The 23,786-nt window shown below is 40.7% G+C and overlaps 1 protein-coding gene across 7 annotated transcripts in view; it reads left to right on the forward strand.

Moving 5' to 3' along the window:
- The window catches only part of PRDM10 (PR/SET domain 10), a 174,904-nt gene that overhangs the window by 29,812 nt on the left and 121,306 nt on the right, over positions 1-23,786 (forward strand). For 6 of the 7 annotated variants that reach the window (XR_003852164.1, XR_003852165.1, XM_029572986.1 and 3 more), the window contains exons 4-7: positions 728-892; positions 5,172-5,231; positions 7,225-7,341; positions 22,297-22,534. Coding sequence is in view for 5 of the 7 variants with exons in the window: in XM_029572986.1 (XP_029428846.1) it covers positions 728-892; positions 5,172-5,231; positions 7,225-7,341; positions 22,297-22,534 (580 nt within the window). In the remaining 2 variants the exon portion in view is untranslated. Of the gene's footprint in view, positions 1-727; positions 893-5,171; positions 5,232-7,224; positions 7,342-15,321; positions 15,432-22,296; positions 22,535-23,786 lie in introns of those variants that run through there. The other variant, XM_029572990.1, reaches the window with a different exon arrangement.

The following is a 23,786-nucleotide window of genomic DNA, read 5'->3' on the forward strand; positions in this document are numbered from 1 at the left end:
ATAAAATAAATAACCGTGTTTTTCTGTCCTGACTTGCTTTGCCTTGCCTTCCAGTCAGCCTTCCTTGATCTTTTGTTGCCAACTTGGACTGACTTCTGCCCTTGATGTGCATTTCTCCACGTGCCTTAGCACTGCCTGGACCCGGATGTTGCTAATTCTCTGCCTGTCCTGACCATCACTTGTCTGTCTGTGCACTGCCAGTTGTGACTCCTGTCTAGTCTTCCTCTCTTTGCCTTGTGGGGTATCAGCTGCCTCCTGCTAGGACCTGGTCCATGCTCACAGGCATCAGGTTGTGTCAACCTAGCAGCAGCAGCCCAAGGGCTCACAATCCCCAGAGCATGACAACATGTACATGAAGGAAGGAGGCGGAAAAGCTTTATCTATATGTATTTGTCATAATACCAGATGATGTGCATCTAGTCTGCTCAGTCTCTTTCATCCACTGGCAAATGTGACATTGCATTTCCCCCTAGCTGCCTATGCTCCATGCCACTAACTGCACACTGTGCCAATATTTCTTGTGTCTTATGAGCTCTTTGGAGCAAGAAACAGTTTCTGTAACCTTGTGTTGTCTAATCTGTGTAAACTTTGAACAGAATGCCATATAATATCAGTGTTAAAATATACTGTACTAGTGTAATCTGTGCAAATCTCCATGCTGGTTTTACCACTGATAGAGAAAAAAACTGTTAATTATATGTGCTGTTTTTCTGTGTGCACACTCCAGGTACATTTTGTCCCTGAGGGTGGAACAGTGGCACAGATTGTATACAGCGATGATCAAGACCGCCCTCCACAGCAGGTGGTCTACACAGCAGATGGAGCTTCTTACACCTCAGTGGACACGGCAGAGCACACACTGGTGTATATTCATCCAGTGGAAGCCGGACAGGTTTGTTAATTTTAACATAATCAATTCATCAACTTAACCTAGAAATCAGAAAAAGAAATCGGACAAAACATTTTTTTCAGGTAAATTTCTTTTTTTCAAATTATACTGGGTCATTTGTATTGTGACCAAAGATGAGTTATCAGACATTTCCAGGTCATCATGAACAAGATGAGTCAATCCTTTTCTTTTTTTTTTCTTTGTGCCTTTTTGGATTTCTTAAGAAAAAATGAATTGCCAATTTCCAAATGGAATGGGATTTGGTAAAAGGACTGGCTCATCTTCTCCCTGGCGACTAGTAGCCTTTTCTTAGCACATATACCCACTTATGGTGAACATTTCTGAGCTCACATGCCTTGTGGTGCCAAGCTTCTGGCACTACCAGGTTGGTGGCTGCCAAGGCTAGTGGGACTTCATTTTCTTTCGATAATTGTGTTTGAGCGCCTTCAGAGCCGACTCATGAATGCCAGCATGGGCTCTCATTGACTATTCCTAGGTGTATAACCTCTGGAAACATTAAAAGTTACATACCATACGAACAGCTTTGGTGTTAAAATATTAGTCAGCTTTTGAATCAGCACATTTAACTGTTCAGAGTAGTTAAATCACAAGCAGATTGTGATAAATTGCAGGAAGACCTTGTGAGACTGGAAAATTGGGCATCCAAATGGCAGATGAAATTTAATGTGGATAAGTGCAAGGTGATGCATATAGGGAAAAATAACCCATGCTATAATTACACGATGTTGGGTTCCATATTAGGTGCTACAACCCAAGAAAGAGATCTAGGTGTCATAGTGGATAACACATTGAAATCGTCGGTTCAGTGTGCTGCGGCAGTCAAAAAAGCAAACAGAATGTTGGGAATTATTAGAAAAGGAATGATGAATAAAACGGAAAATGTCATAATGCCTCTGTATCGCTCCATGGTGAGACCGCACCTTGAATACTGTGTACAATTCTGGTCGCCGCATCTCAAAAAAGATATAATTGCGATGGAGAAGGTACAGAGAAGGGCTACCAAAATGATAAGGGGAATGGAACAACTCCCCTATGAGGAAAGACTAAAGAGGTTAGGACTTTTCAGCTTGGAGAAGAGACGACTGAGGGGGGATATGATAGAGGTGTTTAAAATCATGAGAGGTCTAGAACGGGTAGATGTGAATCGGTTATTTACTCTTTCGGATAGTAGAAAGACTAGGGGACACTCCATTAAGTTAGCATGGGGCACATTTAAAACTAATCGGAGAAAGTTCTTTTTTACTCAACGCACAATTAAACTCTGGAATTTGTTGCCAGAGAATGTGGTTCGTGCAGTAAGTATAGCTGTGTTTAAAAAAGGATTGGATAAGTTCTTGGAGGAGAAGTCCATTACCTGCTATTAAGTTCACTTAGAGAATAGCCACTGCCATTAGCAATGGTTACATGGAATAGACTTAGTTTTTGGGTACTTGCCAGGTTCTTATGGCCTGGATTGGCCACTGTTGGAAACAGGATGCTGGGCTTGATGGACCCTTGGTCTGACCCAGTATGGCATTTTCTTATGTTCTTATGTTCACTGGGGAACAGGAAGCAAGCTTTTTTTTTTTTTTTTTTTACATTAAATGTAGGAAGCAGTTGTTAGTAATGGGCTGCTCATTTTAAAACTACAAAGTAAATGATATATTGAAACTCTTTAATTCAAAATTCAATAACCATTATTCAATACAATATATCCACCAATATCCATAAATATATATCACATGCATCTAAAAATTCTAAAAACATATCGGCCACTCACAGATAAACACAAAAATACATATAATTTTCATACATACAAAGACAACATTCACCAATCCACAAACACACATAATATTTAAAACATACCAATTCTCAACATGTTTCACTTGTTAGGCTTCTTCAGGAAATTTTTTTTTTTTTTAAATATATTTACATCTGATTGGGGTTGGCTGAACATGTGACCTTATGGGATAAGATGACATTGTGGCCATGAGGAAGCCTTTCTGAAGCATTTGTATATACAATTGTGACTGAGTTTCAAATTCAAAAAATGTCTCTTTATATTTGGTATTATTGTCTAGTGTGGAATGTTTTGTTTATTTTTTTTGTTTAGAAAGAGCACATTTTCTGTTTATGAGCGCCTGTGATCTGGACCAAGTTTTGTGGATCTGTGTTAATCCTTATGGGTAATGAAGCCGGGATTTTTCCCTGAGTGATGGTGGTAAATGAATATGTTTATAAAGTTATAGAGACATTTCTTGCTGTCACTCAGGTTGTAAAAGTATTTTCTCCAGTGTTTGCTGGATGATGATTCTGTGTTGGCTGTTTTAGAAAGTCAGCCAAGATCCTGATAATGTTATGTGAATTGAGATGGAACAAATGACCTGGATGACATTAACCACCTTATTTTCCATCGTTTGAAGATTTCTATGTATGCATTGAAACATGCTGACACCAGTTATCTGATGGAGTTTTTCGAATTTTGTTGGTCAATGTTTTTTGGATAATTTTGAGAAGTGTATTCACCTGATTGTGATTAGTGCAAATAGTATTGTGTTGGCTTCACAGACATTTTGTTGAGATTGTATAAACATTTTTTGAAAAAAAGTTTTCCCTTGAAGAAACTGTTAAGAAGTGAAACATGTTGGGAATTGGTATGTTTTAAATATTATGTGTGCTTGTGGTTTGAATGTTGTCTTTGTGTGTAAGAATGTGATATGTTTTTTGAGTTTATCTGAGTGGTCGATATGTTTTTTGAATTTTTAGATGCATATGATATATATTTATGTATGTTGCTATTATACTGAATAAAAGTTATTGAAATTTGAATTAAAGGGTTTTCTATATATAATTTATTTTGGGATTTATTATTTGATATATGTTGCCATTTTACATAATTATCTCATTTTAAAACTACAGCAGTTTAAATTCAGCTGTTTTATAATTTTAAGTGTAATTCCTTGAAAATAGATATGTGCCAAGTAAACTTGCAGTGCAGTTGACGTTAAATGAACCAAGTCTTATGTATAACTTCATGTGCAAGGGACATGGCTCAGAATATTGCGATGAAAGTTGATTGAAAACGATTTTGTGAAACAGAGACTGAGCGAATATGAAGGTCTTTGTTTTGTTTTATGGCCAGGCAGTTTCCTCCTGATTGTTTGGGATTCTGGTTTAATGGGATTCTGTTGGGCAATAGAGCTCTCATGTGCAACTAAGTGGGGTTTTGCCCCTATTTTTGTAGCCTTTCCTAACTCAACCATTTTAGTAGCAGCCTTGGCCGAGAGCTGCAGAGCATGGTTTCCTCCAGAGCTTGGTATGGTTGCACCATAGCTCCAATCAATGGGTGTCATCATTGAGTAATGGATGGGACTCCCTTCTGACCTTAGGGCTGTGAACACTGTTTCAGCTGCATCCCCAGTGCCGGCTGGACTGAGGAATAAAAGCCTCACCAGAGAATTGAACTGCGCCTTGAGCATAATGCTACTGCTAGGTCCATGGAGCCGGCCTCATATGAAGACTGAAATTGTCTACATGATGATGATGATATTATTATTGGAATAGCTCTGTTGTTTGAAGTGATGCAGGGAGAGAGGAGTTGCGATATAGAGCGCTATCTGTATTACATGGAGAAGAGTTAAGTTATTCATCCGCTTTTGTTAGCCTGCATGAAGAATGTGAAGTCAAAACTGGATAATTCAGTTAAAAAATCTGGTTACAGACAGAACTGGCCTTATTAATTTATGATTCTCTTTATTTTAAAGTTATTCAAAGCAATATACAGGGTGTTTCAAAATGATGGACCCAATTTCAAAGCAGTATGTTTCAAAATTGGGCCCATCATTTTGAAATACCCTGTGTATTTTTTGTAATAAAGAGAGCATGCATTAGACCAGGGGTTCTCAACCCAGTCCTCAGGTATGCATGATCTAGGTTTGCATACAGTGTAGGCAGTGCGCATGCAGATCTCTCTCATGCATATTCATTATGGATATCCTGGACAGCAGACTGGCTGGCTGGGTGTGTCCCAAGGACTGGTTTGAGAACCACTGCATTAGACAAAAGGACTAAACTTTTTCTGAGCCTGACTGGGTTATTTCTACATATGAAAGTGGAATTGAATTGTGACACTGTGGTTAGCTTTGAGAAAATTACTTAGTTCATTTGGCTGATAATCTAAGCTGCTGTAGTAGATGCAGCCATCTTCAGATACATGACTAGTTGAGTGGAACAGCAATAGACGAATCTGGAGATATATTTCTGATATTTTACTTTTCCGTAGGCTCTGTTTGCAGACCAGTCCCAGGTAGCTTATGTTCAGCAGGATGCCACAACGCAGCAGGTAAGATCCAGCTTTGGTGACCAGTCATTCTGTCTGCCTGAGGCTGTCAGTGAAGCTGAGGGATAATGTGAATTCTGTGAGACACTTTCTATGAGTCACAAAGGCATAGAATATCAAGCAGCACCATCAGCCAGGAATAGTTTGTTGCTAAAAAAGGAGTTTGGTATTTATTTATTTATTTATTTAAAATCTTTTATATACCGTCGTTAAGTTATTTACCATCACAACAGTTTACAGGAAGGCACATATAGTAAAAAAATTATTTAAACCAGGTAAAACATTATAAAAAGTGCCAAAATGGTTCGGAAACAAAGTGTATTCAAATATACAATTATATGATGAGTTTGTTTGACTTGTGCAAACAATGCAGTAACATTGTGCCAGCTAATTGGGACTTGATTTGTGTACAGAGAACTCCATCACAGATACGTTTTGTAGTTTATTGGACCTATTCATGTAATTGGAGATGATACTGTGTCATTAAAACATGAACATTATGGGGACAGTTTCCAAAAGTGTCTGTATTGATGCAAAATCTGCAGGTACCAAGTCTTAAAGGGAAAATCCGAACAACTTTCCCTTTGCAAACTGCACCTGATTTTTTTTCTGGGTACTGTTTCCCTTGAAAAATAGTATGCATAGATTTTAAAATGTAATCAACTCATATTATTTCCCTCTCCTAGCCTAAATCTGCCTCTGGGACTGCTTACTTCATAGCCAGCTAAGAGTTCTTTTCACTGGGTAAGGGCTGGGCAAAGTTTAGATATCCAGTTTACTTGAGTAAATAGGTATTTACCCAGGTAAATGGATTTTGAAAATTGACTTCCTTGTTTATTGTCATTTTGGGGTTTAGGTTTCACTGGCTAGTAATGTTTGACTCTTCTGTAGAATACATGCCATCGTCTACAAGACTGGACATATGGGGGAGATTTTGATTAACCTATGTTTGCAACATTTTTAGCTCACTTTGCTCCCCTTTGAAAATTAGCAGTCATCAAGTACACATGCTACTTTTCACCTGTTTATGTGGGAAGCCAGTTGGTGACAAATTCAAATGTGTATATTTGAAAATCAAATGTATACAAGTTGATTAACTGCCCTGACCTAACATGGGGATGCCTCTTTTAGCTCAACTAAGCTCACATGTGCCATGGAAGCCCACATGCACTTTTAACTAGAAAGAGGAGAAGAATTTTCAGCCAAAACAATTTACCCAGATAAATTGCTGTTTAGCTGGGTAAAAGATTTTAAAAGTCCTCAAAATATAATGCCCTCATAGTTCTACCTACCAAGGTTTACCATCACATGCATTCCATCCTGTATTGTATGCGGTCTTATCCCATATGCTTATTGAATAGATGTTTGTATATTGTATTAAATGATATTCATTACTTATAGTATTATTGTACATTGTTCTTCACTTGGCATGTTTGTTTATGAACAATTAGGTTAGAAATTTAGAGTTCTATTTTCAAAAGCATTTAGTCGGCTAATTCAGAAGTTAGCTGGCTAAATGAATATTTGGGCATATATCCAGCTAAATTCTAGCCTGCTAATTATTTAGCTGGATAAGTTAGAAGTGTTCCGGGGGCATGACTGGGAGGAGTTCAGTTAGTTGGCTGTTAGCCGGCTAACTCCGATATTCAGAGTTAGCTGGATGACTTGACTGGCTAAGTCTAGTTGAGCCAAAGAGCTGTCCTAAAGTTAGCTGCCTATAGTTAGCTGGCTAACTTTAAGATATCTATACCTCCAGAGTTAGCCGGATAAGTTTATCTAGCCAACTTTGCTATCTGGATTGTTTCTGAATATGGACCTCTTACTAAATGAAATGAAAATGTCTGTATTATGATATATATTACATATTATAGCATATAAAGTATACATGGCCTATGGGAATAGTAAATCTGATAGGATTGTCTTTGGGAATGGAAGATTATTAGAAACATTTTACATTGCCTGAATGATTGGAATAACAAGTGGAATATGATTTCAGGTAACTGTGCTCTTGCCTGCTGCTCAGAGCCTGAATGCTGCCAACCTTGCTGTTCTCAGCAATGTCTCCGAGCCTCCACAGCAACTGGCACTGGAACAGGTTTCCCAAGTGAACAGAGTAAGTTACTCGAGGGCAGGAAGCGTCTTTAGTGGCTGCTATTCTATTCTAACGGGAGCTCAGTACCTGATGCATTTTTCTTTAACTAGCTGTTTATTGACAGATACACCGAGTGTCAGCCTTGTCAGTTTTCTTTATTTCTTTATTTATTTTATTTAAGGATTTTTATATACTGCGGTTCGTTAGCAAACATCACCTCGGTTTACAGAGAACATTAAATTAGCAACAAGCTTTACAATCAAAATTAAGTTAAGGCGAAACAAGTTTGTAAACAATAATAATGTAACTAATACATTAGGATAATACACAATAAAACTTATTTCTTATTTCTTCAAAGAAGTTTATCCATGCTACACTATTAACACATGGAGCAATATCACAGAATTTTCTGTACAAGGCAATGTAATTTTGTTTTGTATAGCTTCTTTCATACAGATGTTTTTAAAAAATGCTTTTTAATCATACTGTGGCAGAGATAGTAAAATAATTCAGTCCATATCTGGGAAAGGATGAAAAGCACGAGGGAAGGCTTTTTTAGGTTGTTAGAGATTGTGCAGTTCCAAACTTGTCCTCAGGGATCCCTAGCTGGTTGGGTTTTTTCAGGACATTCCTAATGAATATGCATGAGGAATGAGTACACACTCTGGAGGCAGTGCATGCACATATATCTCATGTATATTCATTTTGGATATCAAAAATTCATCTGACTGGGGTTCCTTGAGGAAAGATTTGAGAACTATTAAACAGAAAATCAGAGGCAAAGGAAAGAATATTTCTTTATGGGCAATACAACCCCACAAGTGGGTGATGTCATCTGACAGGGCTGACGTGGAAGAATTCTCTCTCTAAGCTCAAAAGACGGATAAGATTTTCTGGGCATGCGTGGGAGTTCCCACGTTGCCACCACTGCATAAGCCCCAGACTTTTTCATCCACATTAGTGTTCTGACAGAAAATTTATTTTCTTCTCTCTGATTGCTGTCACCTTAAACTTTTTTCAGTATTTTTGATTTGTGTATTCTTTTTTTACATTCTTCTTTTGTTTATTTTATTTTTGAGCCAAAAACATTTTCCTTCTTACTTCAGTTTCCAATTGTTATTGTTGACTGCTTTGGGTAAATAACAAAAAAACTGAGAAGAGCCCTTTCAAATTCTGTGCTAAATGCCAGCCTAAAATGAGAATTTAAGACCTACATTAGCTATGTCTCTGATGTCTTGGTTCATCTTATCTCCCAATCAATTGTGGTTTGTGTGGTATGCCACCAAGAACAGTTAAATACAGGAGTATGACACTAAAATATGAGTTGTCATCGGGGGAGAGTTTCTCATCAAAGAGACAGCATCTAAATGGTCAGAACCTTGGGAGTCTAAATGCATGAGTGCATCTTCTCACAGCATTGAAAAAAAACAGAAGCATGATTCTTTGGCGAGAGAACACTGTGCTGAAGCAGTGCTGCAAAATCATTTCATGTTGTACCCTAAGAAGCACCATGCAGAGGATTCAGCATCGTGCCCTAAAAAGCACTGTGCCGGGATGTCAGTGCCATCTCTCAAAAAGCATGGCGCTGAGAAGTTGGCGCCATCTGTTGAAGGATTCCATGGTGAGAAATTGTCATCATTGGACAAGCACCATGCTGAGGGTGTGGGACCCCATCATTAAAAAAAACCAACCCTGTGCCAAAGGGTCAGCATCAAAACCATCAGCACTATACATGTCTGTGCCAATAGCATCTTCCACGACTTAAAAAATATTGACACTCATTAAATTCAGTGCCGCGAGCTTTAAAGCAAAGAAGAATACTTCTCTTTCTGCATACAGACCTTCACCTCCAATTTTGGTTCTGAAGTCAGATACATCATCTGGAAAAATGCAACCTCTTCAATCTCTGCCTCCTTTACCAGAGTTCTTCATTCAAAACATGAGGGGCAATTTTGTTAAAAAGTATATGCTGGAGTAAAATCAACCATCAACATCAAGATATGGGACATCCTTTCAATCTATTCTAAAGTCACTTGCGAAGCAGCTGCAAACTCAGTCTCCCATTACTCCTTACCAAAAGGATTTTCAAGAAACTTAATCTTTCCTTTATTCTTCACCTAACACAATTCCATATTTTGATAATTCAGATTTTTCAGGTCATTCTGACTCTATTTGCAATTTAGGGGAATCTTTTGATTGTTCTCCAGATCCTCAGAGAAATAATAATCCTCCTGAGGAACTGGTGTTCCTTCAAAAAATGTCTAAGAACATCCCCTCTCAACTTATTTATTTTATTTATTTAACATTTTTATATACCGAAATTCATGTAGCAAATGTTACATATCAATTCGGTTTACATTGTAACAATTAAACATGCACGACAGAGTGCAATTACATCGAACAGGAGGATAAACTTGGATTAAGTAACTGGGGGGTTAACTTGAAGAAAGTACTTATCAATCAGAAGTTACAGGGTGTGTTAAAGTTCATACAACCTCCAAAACAAATTAGGACAGTTCCTGTCCACAAAACCTTGAAGGATCTTCAATCAGGATTCTGGAAAACACCCTTGTCAACCCTTCCAGTAGCAAAAAAATATTGCTGTAAAATAGGGTACAGCATTGTCCAGACCATGGCAAAGTTCAGCTCCCACATGACTCCCTTGAGTAGAGTCAGCTATGAAGAAAGCAAGAAAATGAAAAGCTGTTTCTTCTGCTCTTCCAGGAAAATAAATCCAGACTACAGGATGGAGTTGGAAGAAAACAATTTCAGACATCTATGGTGCAATCAAGAATTTCAGCACCTCAGCTTCAAATGGTTCAATATATGTAAAATGCCTTACAAAAGTTAAATGAATTATCTTTGCATTAAGATCAGGCAACATTTATAGCGTTTTTAAATGAGGCAGAGAAGTGTCCCAAACATCTAGCAGGATCTGCTTATGATGCTTGTGATAATTCCTCTAGATCTTCAACCATTGCAAAAACAAGTAGAAGGCTGGCATTGATAAATGCATATGTTCTACAGGAAGATTTGCAAGACAGGACAATGGATACCCCAGGCACCGAAAAGAATCTATTTGGAAAGAAGGTACAAGAAGCATTAAATCTAATCAGGGAACGCTGCAGTATGCTGAAAATGTTAATAGCAGCAATAACGGAGCAGGTAATGCAAAAGAGATGCCAAAAAATGCTCTGTGTGGGGGGTGTTGCCTCAATAGGCGGACCCCTCCCCCGAAAAAAACATTGCGGCTAATGGCGCATTAAGTCTCATGGCCTAACACCGTGGGACAAACAATGCGGCTAGGCAGCCCTTTAGGTGCGATGGTTACTTTTAAAGTGCTGACCACAAAAATATTGGTCACAAAAAGAAAGAGTTGAGCAGGGGTCAGGGCTGACCCCTAGGAGAAACTGGGGCCACCACTCATGTTACATCATTTTTTTAATTTTTTTTTTTTTTTTAAGTCCACATGCTGTGATAGTCCCCCCCCCAACCCTGTCCTCAATATATAGTGCCCACTCAGCCCTTTCCTCACTAAAGAGTATCCTCCCCCTTTCCAAACACATGAAGTCTGAGCAGATCCCCAAATTGTTGGGGGTAGAGTTCCCCCTCTTACCGCCACCTCCCCCCCCATCTCCTGAATGTCACAAAAATCTTATTGGTAGTTAGTGGGGAACGCCCCTCGGCCTCCTCCCGAACACTCGCCCACACCCCCAAGTCTTCATAAAGCTGTTGTGCATCCTGCGATGGTGATCCACAACAGGCCTGGTTGGTGCCATTTTGAAAACTGTGACAATCAGACCTTGCTCCTATCACATAATAGGGGCAAGGTCCAGGGATTGGGGAAAGGTCAGGTCGGCACCATTTTGAAAAATGGTGCACTAAGCCCGGGCCCTCATCGTGGGATCTGATACAACTTTCTGAATGTTTGGGGGTGCAGGAGGGGGTTGTCTTTTTTTTTTTTTTCCCCCACTAACAATGAGTTTTTAATGACAGGGGGAGGGAAAGGTGAGGGAGGGCACTATTCCCCCAATGATTTGGGGGCTCTATTGGGGCAGGGGGGTGAATGGGAGGGGGGGCCCTGTCTCAGTCTTCATTTGTTTGGAAAGGGGGATACTCTTTATTGAGGACAGGGTTGGTGGAGCACTATGTATTGAGGACAGGGTAGGGGGTGGGGGACCCATTGCAATGCATGGATTTACATCTATTTTTTAACACTTGGCGGCCCCGGATTGAGTCGGGTTCAACCCTGACCCCTGTTCTTCTTTTTTCCAGGCATTTTAGTATTTTGCATGGCCCTTTTAAATGTAACATGGGAGCCTCGGGACCCATGTTAGGGTCCTGGGGTTCCTAAGTTACATTTAACATTTTCCGGGGAGGTGTTGGTGTTTTATCTTGGCTGACCACTTTCTTGGTCAGCCGTGATAAAAGATTAGCATGGGCTTGCCAAGTAATATTCTACTTTGCGTGAATTTTCAAAATTCATGCATGCAAAGCAGTTCATTATAATAAAGGAGGGATTTTGGGCAGGGCCATATAAAATATGCTGCAATAGGGCTCTATTATGCAATAAATGCTGTTTAACATTCATTATAGCCCTATTGTAGCTTGATGCATCTCCCAGTAAGTTTATACCTGAGGCAGTGGGGATTGAACCCTGGCTTCCCTGGTTTGTTTATTTATTTATTTTTATATACTGGTGTTCGATTTTACACATCACATCGGTTTACATTCCAACAAAAATGCAGGAAATCAAGCGTTTCCTTTGTCAATATATTGAACAATAATAAACATTAAAATTGTTAACAAGGGAGATAAAAACATGGGAAAGGTTAACACTAAGGGTTGCACGAAAGGGTGCACAAACGGGAGTAACTTGCTTGCTGCTTTAACCACTAGGCTACTCTGCTCAATAAGGTGAAGCCTCTGGTAGATTCTCTCATCAGGGAGCAGGAAGGTTATCAGTGGGCTCTTTTGGATGTAGCAGAGTGAGAACACCATCTTCTCCGATCACTATATGAATCATTTGATATTGCAGCAAAATCTTCTGTGGTGGCTACCTGAGCATGACAAATGGCCTACTTGAGAGTCAGCAGCTTGCATGAGTATATTCATGACAAATTGGCTGATGTATCGTGTTCAGGGGCCAATTTTTGGGGGATCAAGGTCAGGGAAACAGTACCCTGATTAAGGAGCATCATGCCCCCATTCATTCCATATTGATGAGAGTCGAGCAGCCGTCTTTCTCTAGGTGTCTTTACTTTGCTTTTAAACACTTCTTCTTCCAGAGACATCCTTTCCTCTAATTTCAGCGGTATTGTACAACACTTGCAGTGCTGTAACAGAAGCTTTTGACACTCAGAACTCCTTCTGAGAGACAGCCAAAGACCCTGCAACAAGCCCAGCAATAGGCCCAGCCTAAGTCTAGGCCTAAATTTTGACTAGACTTGACAGGATTCACGTGTCTAGAAGAATGATGGAAGATCACCAAAGTCCTCAGAATTGTAGAATCTGGTTACCATTTGTACTTCTCCCATCCTCCAGTGGTGCACCATTGTTTAGCCTTCAGTCTGGATCTATCTTACTTGACCCAGCTCTGTCTTGAGGTGGAGTCGCTTTTCAGTCTGTGGACGATAGAATCTGTCCTTTTTGAACACCTTATACCCATGAAGTCAGTGGGATCAAGACCTATCCTGTATTTACAAAGATTAAATAAGAACCTGTTACTAGAGAAGTTCAAAATTAATTCCTCCATTTCAAGTAGAAGATTGGAATTGTGGCCTGGATCTAAAAGATGTGTATGCTCACATACCATCCATCACTCAGTTAGTCTCATTAGAAATGCCTGAAATATGTGATGGATTTCTCTCGCTACCAATGCAAGTTTCTTCTCTTCAGATTGTCGGCAGCCCCGAGGGTCTTCATGAAGTGTCTAGCAGTAATGGCAGCATACCTTTGTTCCCAGGAGATTTGTGTCTTTCCTTATCTGGACAACTAGCAACTATAAGCCCTCTCGGGATAGGGAAATACCTACAGTACCTGAATGTAATCCGTTTTGAAGTGCCGAAAAGTGGACTATAAAAATGTAAAATAAATAAATAGCTAACGACTTTTCCAAGTCGAACCTTATTCCTGCCCAAAAAATCAAGTTTATCAGGGCATTGATAAATTATCTGCAGGAAAACGTGTTCCTTGCATCGGATCAGGTGTTCAGCCTTTGAATCTTAATCCAGAACTTTATTACAGAGGGAGCAGGTCCCGGCCTGAGAAACCTTAGTTTTCATCATGATCCGCCTCAACATGAGAATTCTTCAGTGAGGCTTCTGCACCCAGTGGAATCAACTACTTCAGCCGTTGTTGCACCTTGTGCTGGTTATTGTGGAGATGAATACGTCTTTTCTTTAGTGACTAGGTCTCAAGGTCTTGAAGATAGGTGCTTCTCTTTGACTTCTGCCTCATCAGATAACACTAGCGACGGATGCAACCATCAGGGGTTGGGGCATTCATAGGGGCTCCTTCCAAACCCAAGGTGTCTGATTAGCAACAAAACATAGTTTCAGAACATCCTCCTGGAGCTATGAGCCATCTGACATGCAGTGAGAGTTTTCTTGTGTCTCCTTCAGTGAAAGAGAATTCAAATTCAAACTGACAACCAAGTAGTGATGTTGTACATGAACAAAAAGAGAGCACATGGTTGCTTTTTTATTCCACCACCCAACTCTCAGCTTGGGACTCCCCTATGTCATGGCTAATTCAGCCCTGCTTGTTGATTGGAAAAAGCAAGTTTGCTTACTGTAAACGGGTTTCTCCGTAAACAGGATGAATTAGCCAATTTTGATATCTGCCCACTTTCCTGGAGAGTTGACTACCTAACTAAAGCTAAGCTCTGCAATTGACTGAGGGGCTCATGAGGCAGCACGTGTATGGGAACTTCTGCACATACTCAGAAGTAAAACTTTTCTGAGCTAGAGAGAGCGAGATCTGTTTGGCGCTGTCTGATGTCGTCACCATCTTTTCATGGTTAATCCTGCTGTCTACGGAGAACTCTGTTTATGGTAAGTAAGCTTGCTACATGGAAAGTACCAGGTATAGGGTCTCTAGTAATTAGCTACAGCTTTCAGAACATGACTTAAAGCTGCAGGCTGAGTCCCTTTTTTTAACTGAAGAGGCACGAGCAGTTCTGTGATGCACTGCTGATATGTAATCATGGGTGTCCTGTTTTGTAGGAAAATATTTTTAGCATAATTGTGCAGATTTCTGCCGCATTCCATGTTTTGTTTCCAAGGAAGTGGCTCTGACAATTAGTGACTGATTAAGTTCATAAAACTCTTTGCACGCCATAGGAATATAAATGCAGTTATTAATGGAATATGCACTGAAGGTCCTTTGCTTATTGTACACTAATGGCAAAAAGCCATAGCAAATCCATTACAAAGTTAGAGTTGCAGTACTTCAAAATATCTACTTGCATATATTTTAGTTCTATTGTCTCTTTTGTTCTCATTTCTAGTTTTCCTTTTATTTTGTTGTAACATTTATAATTTTTTCTGTTTCTTGTAATATTTATCATTTTTTGGAGTAACAGTGCATATTTTATGATAGTCAAACTCTCAATTTTTAAAAATCTCCTTCCTTGAGTTCATTTTTCAGCTGTTCATACTGCTTGTATGATATTTTTTTATAGGGATATTATAGCAGCATCTCTAATTCATATAGATTTCCAATGGTGGAAGTAGCCAGTAAGGGGACCTTTCAAAGATTTTATTCATTATCTCCTCGGAAATAAAATATAAACCATAGGCAGTCCAGAAAAAGGCTACTGAAATAGTGCAGAATATGCACCATAATCCCTGCATGTATACCCTAGCAAAGAGGAGACTGCAAGTGTAGGGGGAGTATGGATGGATATGATAGAGATATTCAAATACCTCAAAAGTATTAATAATATGTGGCTACACAGGGGTGGGCATATGAATAACTCAAGGAAATATTTCTTCACAGAAAGGGTGGTGGATGTATACAGCAGCCTCCCAGAGCAGAATTCAAGAAAGCCTGGGATAAGCACAGAGGATCCTTAGATGCGAAGATGTGAGAATAAAGCCTAAGATTGGGTAGGCTGTGTGATAGTGCATCAGGAATGGGCAGACTACATGGGCCTCGTGATCTTGATCTGTCATTTTTCTCAAATTTCAAAGCATTTTAGCTGTGTAAAATGGCCTGACTGAAAATTGGCTTCCTCAAATGTGGTTAAAAATACACGTAGGTTCCATAGTGTACATACTTTTAGATGTAAGAAGATGAGTCATGCTCGTAGATATGTTTAGGTCAGTGGGAGAAAAGCAGCATGTGCACCTTTGATATTCAATTGTGTGCTTGCTAGTTTGCCCCCTCCCCTCCCCCCCCCCCCCCCAGCAGGTGCCAAGTACATGGACCCTGGTAGTAATCAATATTTTGCACTTGCTAATTTACAAAAAGAACAACATGGGTGGTTCTCATTGAAAATTTATGTAAAGTATGCACGTTAAAAACCACTCATGTGGTTTGCGCCTAGGTGGGCTGTTTTACATTTGTTTCTCAGTTTAACCATGAAGGGTGGTCATGATGAGGTTTATAATGATCATGTTTGTTATGGCTGCCAGTTGAGTTATTTAAAGAGGTTTTTTTGTAGTCACTGTCACTCTTACATAGTCTGTGCTGAGAGCTAAAATATTTATATAGGAATCTCATGCTGCACTAGGTAGCATCCTGAGGTTTGCTTATAAACTAGCAGTAGGAGCAGAAAAATTAACCACAATGTTCTCTCTTGCCACTTTGATGAAGGCCAGATTGCTTGAATTCTCATTTTATTTTTCTTTTCTTTACCTACTCAGATAAAGAACAATGTATTTATATCTAAGTTGTATTTTTTTTTTATGGATACATTACCAGTATACTGAGGAGTTGGGGGTTCCTTGCAGCACCACAGGATGTTTCTACATTTATGTGCTTTGATTTGTGTGCCGTGTACATCTCCTGCAGGTTGTTGTCTGAAATTTGCATGCATTATGTATAGGAGTTGGAGCAAGAAATCTATCCTTTAAAAGCTTCTGACTCCACAGGAGGGAGAAAATGCAGCACATAAGGCTGTAGATTGGAAAAGCAAGATCTTTGTCTCTTGTTTTTCCTGTGCTCTTGCTTGTGATGTCACAGTTCTTTGTTTAGAATGATATGTGGTTCCAACAGAAATAGAACTTAACTGGTATCTTCTAACCTTTGAGACAGCTAAAAGTATTTTTGTAAGCATATTGCTTTCTATTGGCTAGCTCACCTTCCTATAAGTTTCCTGTATGCTTTTAGCCCAATCAGAACCTACCCCGATCCTTGCAAAACCATCATGTTGGCAAGATCTAGTGATAAGGTGCCATTAAGAACTTTTTACTTGCAAGTTTTTCCCATCTACATCCATCCATGCACCTCCCTACTTTAAAGTCCTAATCCCTGATCTCTTACCAATGAAAGGCTTTGACCAGAGCTACTGCTAAGAGCAAGAAACTCATAGTCAGGCACAATGTCCTCCTTTGCGACTGCACCCCCTCCCCATTTCCAGAGAAGTGGAACTAAGCTGTCAAGATTAACGTGAATAAATCATTGACAGTCTTGATGAAAACTTAATGAAAAGCTTTCCATTTTGGGGAACCCAGTCTTGATAGGATAAAATTTTAAGACGAGCCAGCTCTACGTAGTTGTAGCCTAATTGAGAATAATCACCAATGAAATATAAAGATTAACAGTAACATTGTCTTTGGGAGGGAAGGAATGATAGGGTGCCTTCTCCTTAGTCCACAATCATTATCTCTGAGGTCTTAAATACCCCAAAACATTGCAAAGGTAGGGCAAGAAGGAAGGGTGCTAAGCCAGGGGGAATGCCATGCCACTCTTTTGAGTCATGCAAGAATGTCAGCCCTGAAGGGAAGGGGCCATTGAAAGCAACCTTTGCCTGTGGCACTGTTTTGTCCAGTGACTGTCCTCTTTGCAGCTTGTTATATTGTGATGGCTTCGTATGTCAAGACTGTTTCATTACTCTGACATAGACTTGGTAATAAAGCAGTAGTTCAAGTATAAAAGTGAACTTTTCTGTGGCCAACGTATCCAAATATTCCCAAAGGTAGCCAGAGAGATACAGATGAGGAGGAAGTACTTTTTGCAATTAAACAGCGAGTGGTGGATTTAGGAGCTTCTTTTTATTTGAAACATCCATATAAATGTATAATTGGCTTTCAGGGGAATAAGTTCATATTTGATAAACTGTAAGAGTAGCAAATCACCTGGACTGGATGGTATATATCCCAAGGTTCTGAAAGAACTAAAAAATGAAATTTCAGATCTATTACAAATAATTTGTTAGCTATCATTAAAATCATCCATTGTACCAGAAGACTGGAAGATGGCCAATGTAACCCCTATATATAAAAAGGGCTCCAGATATGATCTGGGAAACTGTTGACCGGTGAGCCTGACTTCAGTACTGGGAAAAATTGTGGAAACTATTAAAAAGATTAAAATCACAGAACATATAGATAGACATGATTTAATGAGACAGCCAACATGGATTTACCCAAGGGAAGTCTTGCCTAACAAATCTGCTTCATTTTTTTGAAGGGGTGAATAAGCATGTGGATAAAGGTGTATCGGTAGATGTGGTATATTTGGATTTTCAGAAGGCGTTCAACAAAGTCCCGCATGAGAGGCTTCTAAGAAAACTAAAAAGTCATAAGATAGGAGGCGATGTCCTATTGTGGATTGCAAATTGGTTAAAAGACAGGAAACAGTGAATAGGATTAAATGGTCTGTTTTCACAGTGGAAAAAGGTAAATAGTGGAGTGCCTCAGGGATCTGTACTGGACCGGTACTTTTTAATATATTTATAAATAATCTGGAAAGAGGTACGACTAGTGAGGGATCAAATTTGCAGATGACACAAAATTATTCAGAATAGTTAAATAACAAGCAGATTGTGATAAATTGCAGGAGGACCTTGCAAGACTAGAAGATTGGGAGTTCATATGGCAGATGAAATTTAATGAGGACAAGTGCAAGGTGATGGATATAGGGAAAAATAACCCAATGCTGTAGTTACATGATGTTAGTTTCCATGTTAGGAGTTACCACCCAGGAAAAAGGTCTGGGTGTCATAGTTGATAATTACATTGAAATTGTTGGCTCAATGTGCTATGGAGGTAAGAAAAGCAAATAGAATGTTAGGAATTATTAGGAAGGGAATGGTGAATAAAACGGAAAATGTCATAATGCCTCTGTATCGCTCCATGGTGAGACCGCACCTTGAGTATTCTGTACAATTCTTGTCGCCGCAACTCAAGAAAGATATAGTTGTGATGGAGAAGGTACAGAGAAGGGCGACCAAAATGATAAAGGGGATGGAACAGCTCCCCTATGAGGAAAGACTAAAGAAGTTAAGACTGTTCAGCTTGGAGAAGAGACGGCTGAGGGGGGATATGATAGAGGTCTTTAAGATCATGAGAGGTCTAGAACGGGTTAATGTGAATCGGTTATTTACTCTTTCGGATAATAGAAGGACTAGGGGGCACTCCATGAAGTTAGCATGTAGCACATTTAAAACTAATCGGAGAAAGTTCTTTTTTACTCAACGCACAATTAAACTCTGGAATTTGTTGTCAGGGGATGAGGTTATTGCAGTTAGTGTAGCTGTGTTTAAAAAAGGATTGGATAAGTTCTTGGAGGAGAAGTCCATTACCTGCTATTAATCAAGACGCTTTAGGGAATAGCCACTGCTATTACTGACATCCGTAGCGTGGCCTCTGTCATCCTACTCCTCACTCCAGTGTGTGTGTGTATACAACTGCTCTGCTCATACATATATTGGAGTGAGAGGAGAGGATGAGAGAATGTGATGTACAAGGGGGAGAAAGAATCTGTGTGTGAACATGACAAACAGATGCATACACTCACACACCTACCCACTACATCACACATACCTTGCATCACTTTTATCCTCTCACATATACACTATTCCACCCACACACATTATGGGGGGAGGAGAGGACTGGGGGGAGTGGGACAAAGTGGAAATTGTGAGGGGGAGGGGGGGATAAAATGGAAAGTGCGATGAGGTAAAATGCTTACAGCCTATTGCTGCCCCCTCCTGCACCCCACACAAACACACACAGGGAAGATATGGGTAAGGAGGAGGAGGGCAAAGTGGAAATTGCAAGAGGTTCCCTCCCCTGCTTTCAACACACGCCCACCCACCATTCCTTTTTTGTCTTCTGCTGCTGGCTCTCCGTCATGAGGGACCTCAGGATGCTTAACCTGCTGCACTTTTCTCACCAAACCCACGGACATATACACTCTGCCACATCACTTTCCAGTTAACCACCCACATCACTCACACCAGTATATACACACACTCCCCCACCTACACACAAATGCACACATATATTAACTCTGCTCTCACATCCCTCCAACACACCACTCACGCACACACACATTCACTTTGCTCTCACGTCCCTACAACACATCACTCTCTCACACACACACACGCACACACACATATACACACACATTTCTATATATATGTATATATGGGGGAGGTGTGGGAAAGGAGGAGAAAGTGGAGAGTGCAAGGGGGAGAGGAAGAAAGTATTGTGCAAGGGGGGAAGAGTGCACATAAATTCACAGCCCCTTCTCACACCCACCCACCCACTTACTTATTTATTTATTTGTACAGTTTTATATACCGTCATTCGGTTTAGCCATCATAACGGTTTACAAGATTCAAACAGAATACTGATAAATTATACATAATTGATCATCTCAAAAATAACAGTGGGAGGGGTGGAGGGAAGGGGGAGAGGTCAGGGGGGAAAGGAAGAGATGGAGAGACAGGGAAAGGAGGATGGTAACGGTATTGGGATATAGCCATCTTAGAGTGTTGTTTCTTATAAGTTCAAATTGGTATGACTATGGTTGCTGCTGGTTGTTGTTTCTGTTCCTTTCTTGCTTGGGTTTGGTCGGTGATATTGATTGTAGTTTGCTGATTTTAGATCTTTCTTGAATGTTTTGATGTTAGTTTGTGTTCTCAAATCAGGTGGTATGGAGTTCCCTCTTTTTGGGCAGGCGATGGAGAATGCTCTATTTCTTGTGGTTGGTAGGTGAGCATCTCTGATGGGAGGAATTGTTAGACAAAATGTGTTATTTGTTCGAAGGTTCCTGTGGGTATTTTGTGGAGTGATTTTTAAACCTGTTTGTTTTTGATGATCAGAGTGTACTAATTTGTGTATAATGGTCAAAATCTTATATTCAATTCGGGATTTAATAGGAAGCCAGTGTAGTGAAGTTAATATGAGGGTGATGTGATCGTTCTTTTTTTTTTCCAGTTAGAATTCTAGCTGCTGAGTTCTGTAGAATCTGCAGAGGTTTGATGATGTTGTACGGAAGGCCAATCAGTAGGGAATTGCAGTAGTCTATGGTTGAGAAAATTATTAGTTGCAGAACAGTTCTGAAGTCTAACGAGTTTAGGAAAGGTTTTATACGTCTTAGGATTAGGAGCTTGTGATATCCTTCTTTGATTTTGGTTGTGATGTGGTTATTGTAGGATAGGTTTCTGTCGATGATTACTCCAAGGTTTCTGGCGTGAGTGACAGGGGATATTGGGTTAGTTTGATTGTTAGTTGTGAGTTGAGGTGGTGGTGTTAGATTGGGTTTTTTGTCCATGATGATTATTTTGGGGAGAGGGGAGAATGTAGAGAGTGCGAGGGGGAAAGAATATGTAAACACTCACCCACCCCACCCCAGACACACACACACATGGTAAGAGGAGGAGGTGGATGGATGGATGGGGATAGGGAGGTGCCTCCTCCAGCACACCCTTTCCAAAACATACAGTGCATACCATCATCACACATTAGGGTGGGGGGGGGGGGGAGGAGAGAGGTAAGGGGAGAAAGTGGAGTGTGCAAGGGGCTGAGAGTGCACACACTTACTCCCCCACACCATTCACACCACATACTATTTACATAGAACCCTCTCACCGCCACATATATTTATTATTTGGATTTCTTACGTGCCTTTTTGAATTAGAAATTCACCCAAGGCAGGGTAGAAGAAGTAAAGTGGCAACATATAAACCAAGATTATTTGCAGCTTGAAATGGAATAAGGTGCATAACATTATCCGCCCCCTCCTGTCCGTCTTCTGCAAGTCTTCTGATCCACACCCTTCTATATCTTTCCCATTCCCTGCCCATGTACACAAACACACACACCCCTACTTCCATTTCTCCACTTCACCAGATGAAATACAAGACATCTATAATGCATGCATCCAAGTCATTGAGTCATAAAACACACTCCTTGAAGTTGGCATGCAAATCTCACCTTCCCTTTTTTGGGGGGTTACCTTAACATGCCCACTCAGGTGAACAAAAGGAGGAATTGAGAATTCTATAGCTCTCGCCCTGCTCTTCCTTTCATTATATCACCAAGCAACCTATAATGCAAAATCAATCAGTTGCTCCACCTAGTCGTTCCTTGCATTTTCCATCTAGGTACAAACAGAGTCAGCGCAGAGAACCCACCAGCACCCCTTAGTATTATTATCTTAACACCGAAGAATGTCCTCATAATCTCTGCATCTTCTTTCCCAACACTGTTGCTCACTAGGGGTTAACTAAACTTTGTTTTAAAGTCAAACTGATTTTCTTAGTGACGTTAATGATCAGTGTCTGTATCATGATCTTTTCCATCATGAAATGTGATATCAGAAACAGTTCATGAGATGATTACTAGAGTTAGGTATTGCATTTAAATTCATCCTTAATTATATTCCTCTATTGCTCTGAATTTCTTCTATTTAATTCCAATATTATGGTGATGAAATGCGAGAAAATGAAGAGCCTTGCTTACTTCTTGCATGTCCTTTTGACATTTTCTTTGTGCCACTCTTGCTCTCTTTCCTCAGGCATCGTTATCGGTGCATAACCAGGGTTTACCTCCTATGGAGGAAGTGGATGGGGCTGCTCGCCTGTCCTCTCTGCACAACCCCATGGGTCGATCAGATGCAAAAGATGATGAGGAGGAGGAGGATGAGGAAGAGGAGGAGGAAGATGATGATGATGAGGAAGATGATGATGGAGAAGAAACAGATGTCTACGAATGGGAAAGTGATCCTCTTCGTCCCTTTGACCCTCGCGATTTGTGTAAGCACTGATTGTATTCAGATTCTGAGCTTTTACTCAGTTTTGCCAGTGTGCTTGCATTTAACCTTGCCATTCTTCCACCTACCTCTACCAGTTCATTTTAATATTACCAAACCCCTGATAGCTCTATCAGTGTGTCTCAAGTGTGATCTGCAGGATCCCATTACTAATATTATTGTGGGTTTCTCTGAAGCAGAAACTGATAATTGTCTCAAATTTGTGCTGATTTGTTTCTTATGTTGTGAGCCTTACAGAAATCCAAATATATCCAGTAGACTAAGACATTAACCCAAGGCACTTTTGTTTATAAGCTGAAACTTTCTTCTTTGTCGCATTATGTGAGTCTCTCCTTGATCTTTGGACTCCAAATGGGTTTTCCTGTGCTGGGTTCAAATGCCAAGTTAATTGCAAATTCTGATTTAGTTGTAAACTGTTCTACTACATCTCTTCATTTAAATTTATTGTAAACCACCCTGAGACCAACTTTGGGAAAAGGCAGACTATCAAAAGAGAACGAGCTCTATGAATTGCAGGACCTACCCTCTGGAACTCCATGCTTCCAGTCCTCCACTTAGGGGCGGATTTTAAGAGCCCTGCTCGCCTAAATCCGCCCAAATCCGGGCGGATTTAGGCGAGCAGGGCCCTGCGCGCCGGTGAGCCTATTTTACATAGGCCTACCGGCGCGCGCAGAGCCCCGGGACTCGCGTAAGTCCCGGGGTTTTCTGAGGGGGGCGGGCCCGAACCGCGCGGCGTTTTCGGGGCGTGTCGGGGGCGGGCCTGGGGGCGTGGCCACGCCCTCCGGACCCGCCCCCAGGTCACGTCCCGGCGCGCTAGCGACCCGCTGGCGCGCGGGGATTTACGTCTCCCTCCGGGAGGCGTAAATCCCCCGACAAAGGTAAGGGGGGGGTTTAGACAGGGCCGGGTGGGTGGGTTAGGTAGGGGAAGGGAGGGGAAGGTGAGGGGAGGGCAAAAGAAAGTTCCCTCCGAGGCCGCTCCGATTTCGGAGCGGCCTCGGAGGGAACAGGGGTAGGCTGTGCGGCTCGGCGCGCGCCGGCTATACGGAATTGATAGCCTTGCGCGTGCCGATCCAGGATTTTAGCGGATACGCGCGGCTACGCGCGTATCTACTAAAATCCCGCATACTTTTGCTTGCGCCTGATGCGCCAGCAAAAGTACGCCAAATCGCACGGTTTGAAAATCTACCCCTTAGAGCCTTGCACCCAGAAATTAAAAAAAAAAACTAAAGACCTGG

This window comes from Rhinatrema bivittatum, chromosome 12 (genome assembly GCF_901001135.1).
Source record: "Rhinatrema bivittatum chromosome 12, aRhiBiv1.1, whole genome shotgun sequence".
In the NCBI taxonomy this organism is placed as follows: Eukaryota; Metazoa; Chordata; class Amphibia; order Gymnophiona; family Rhinatrematidae; genus Rhinatrema; species Rhinatrema bivittatum.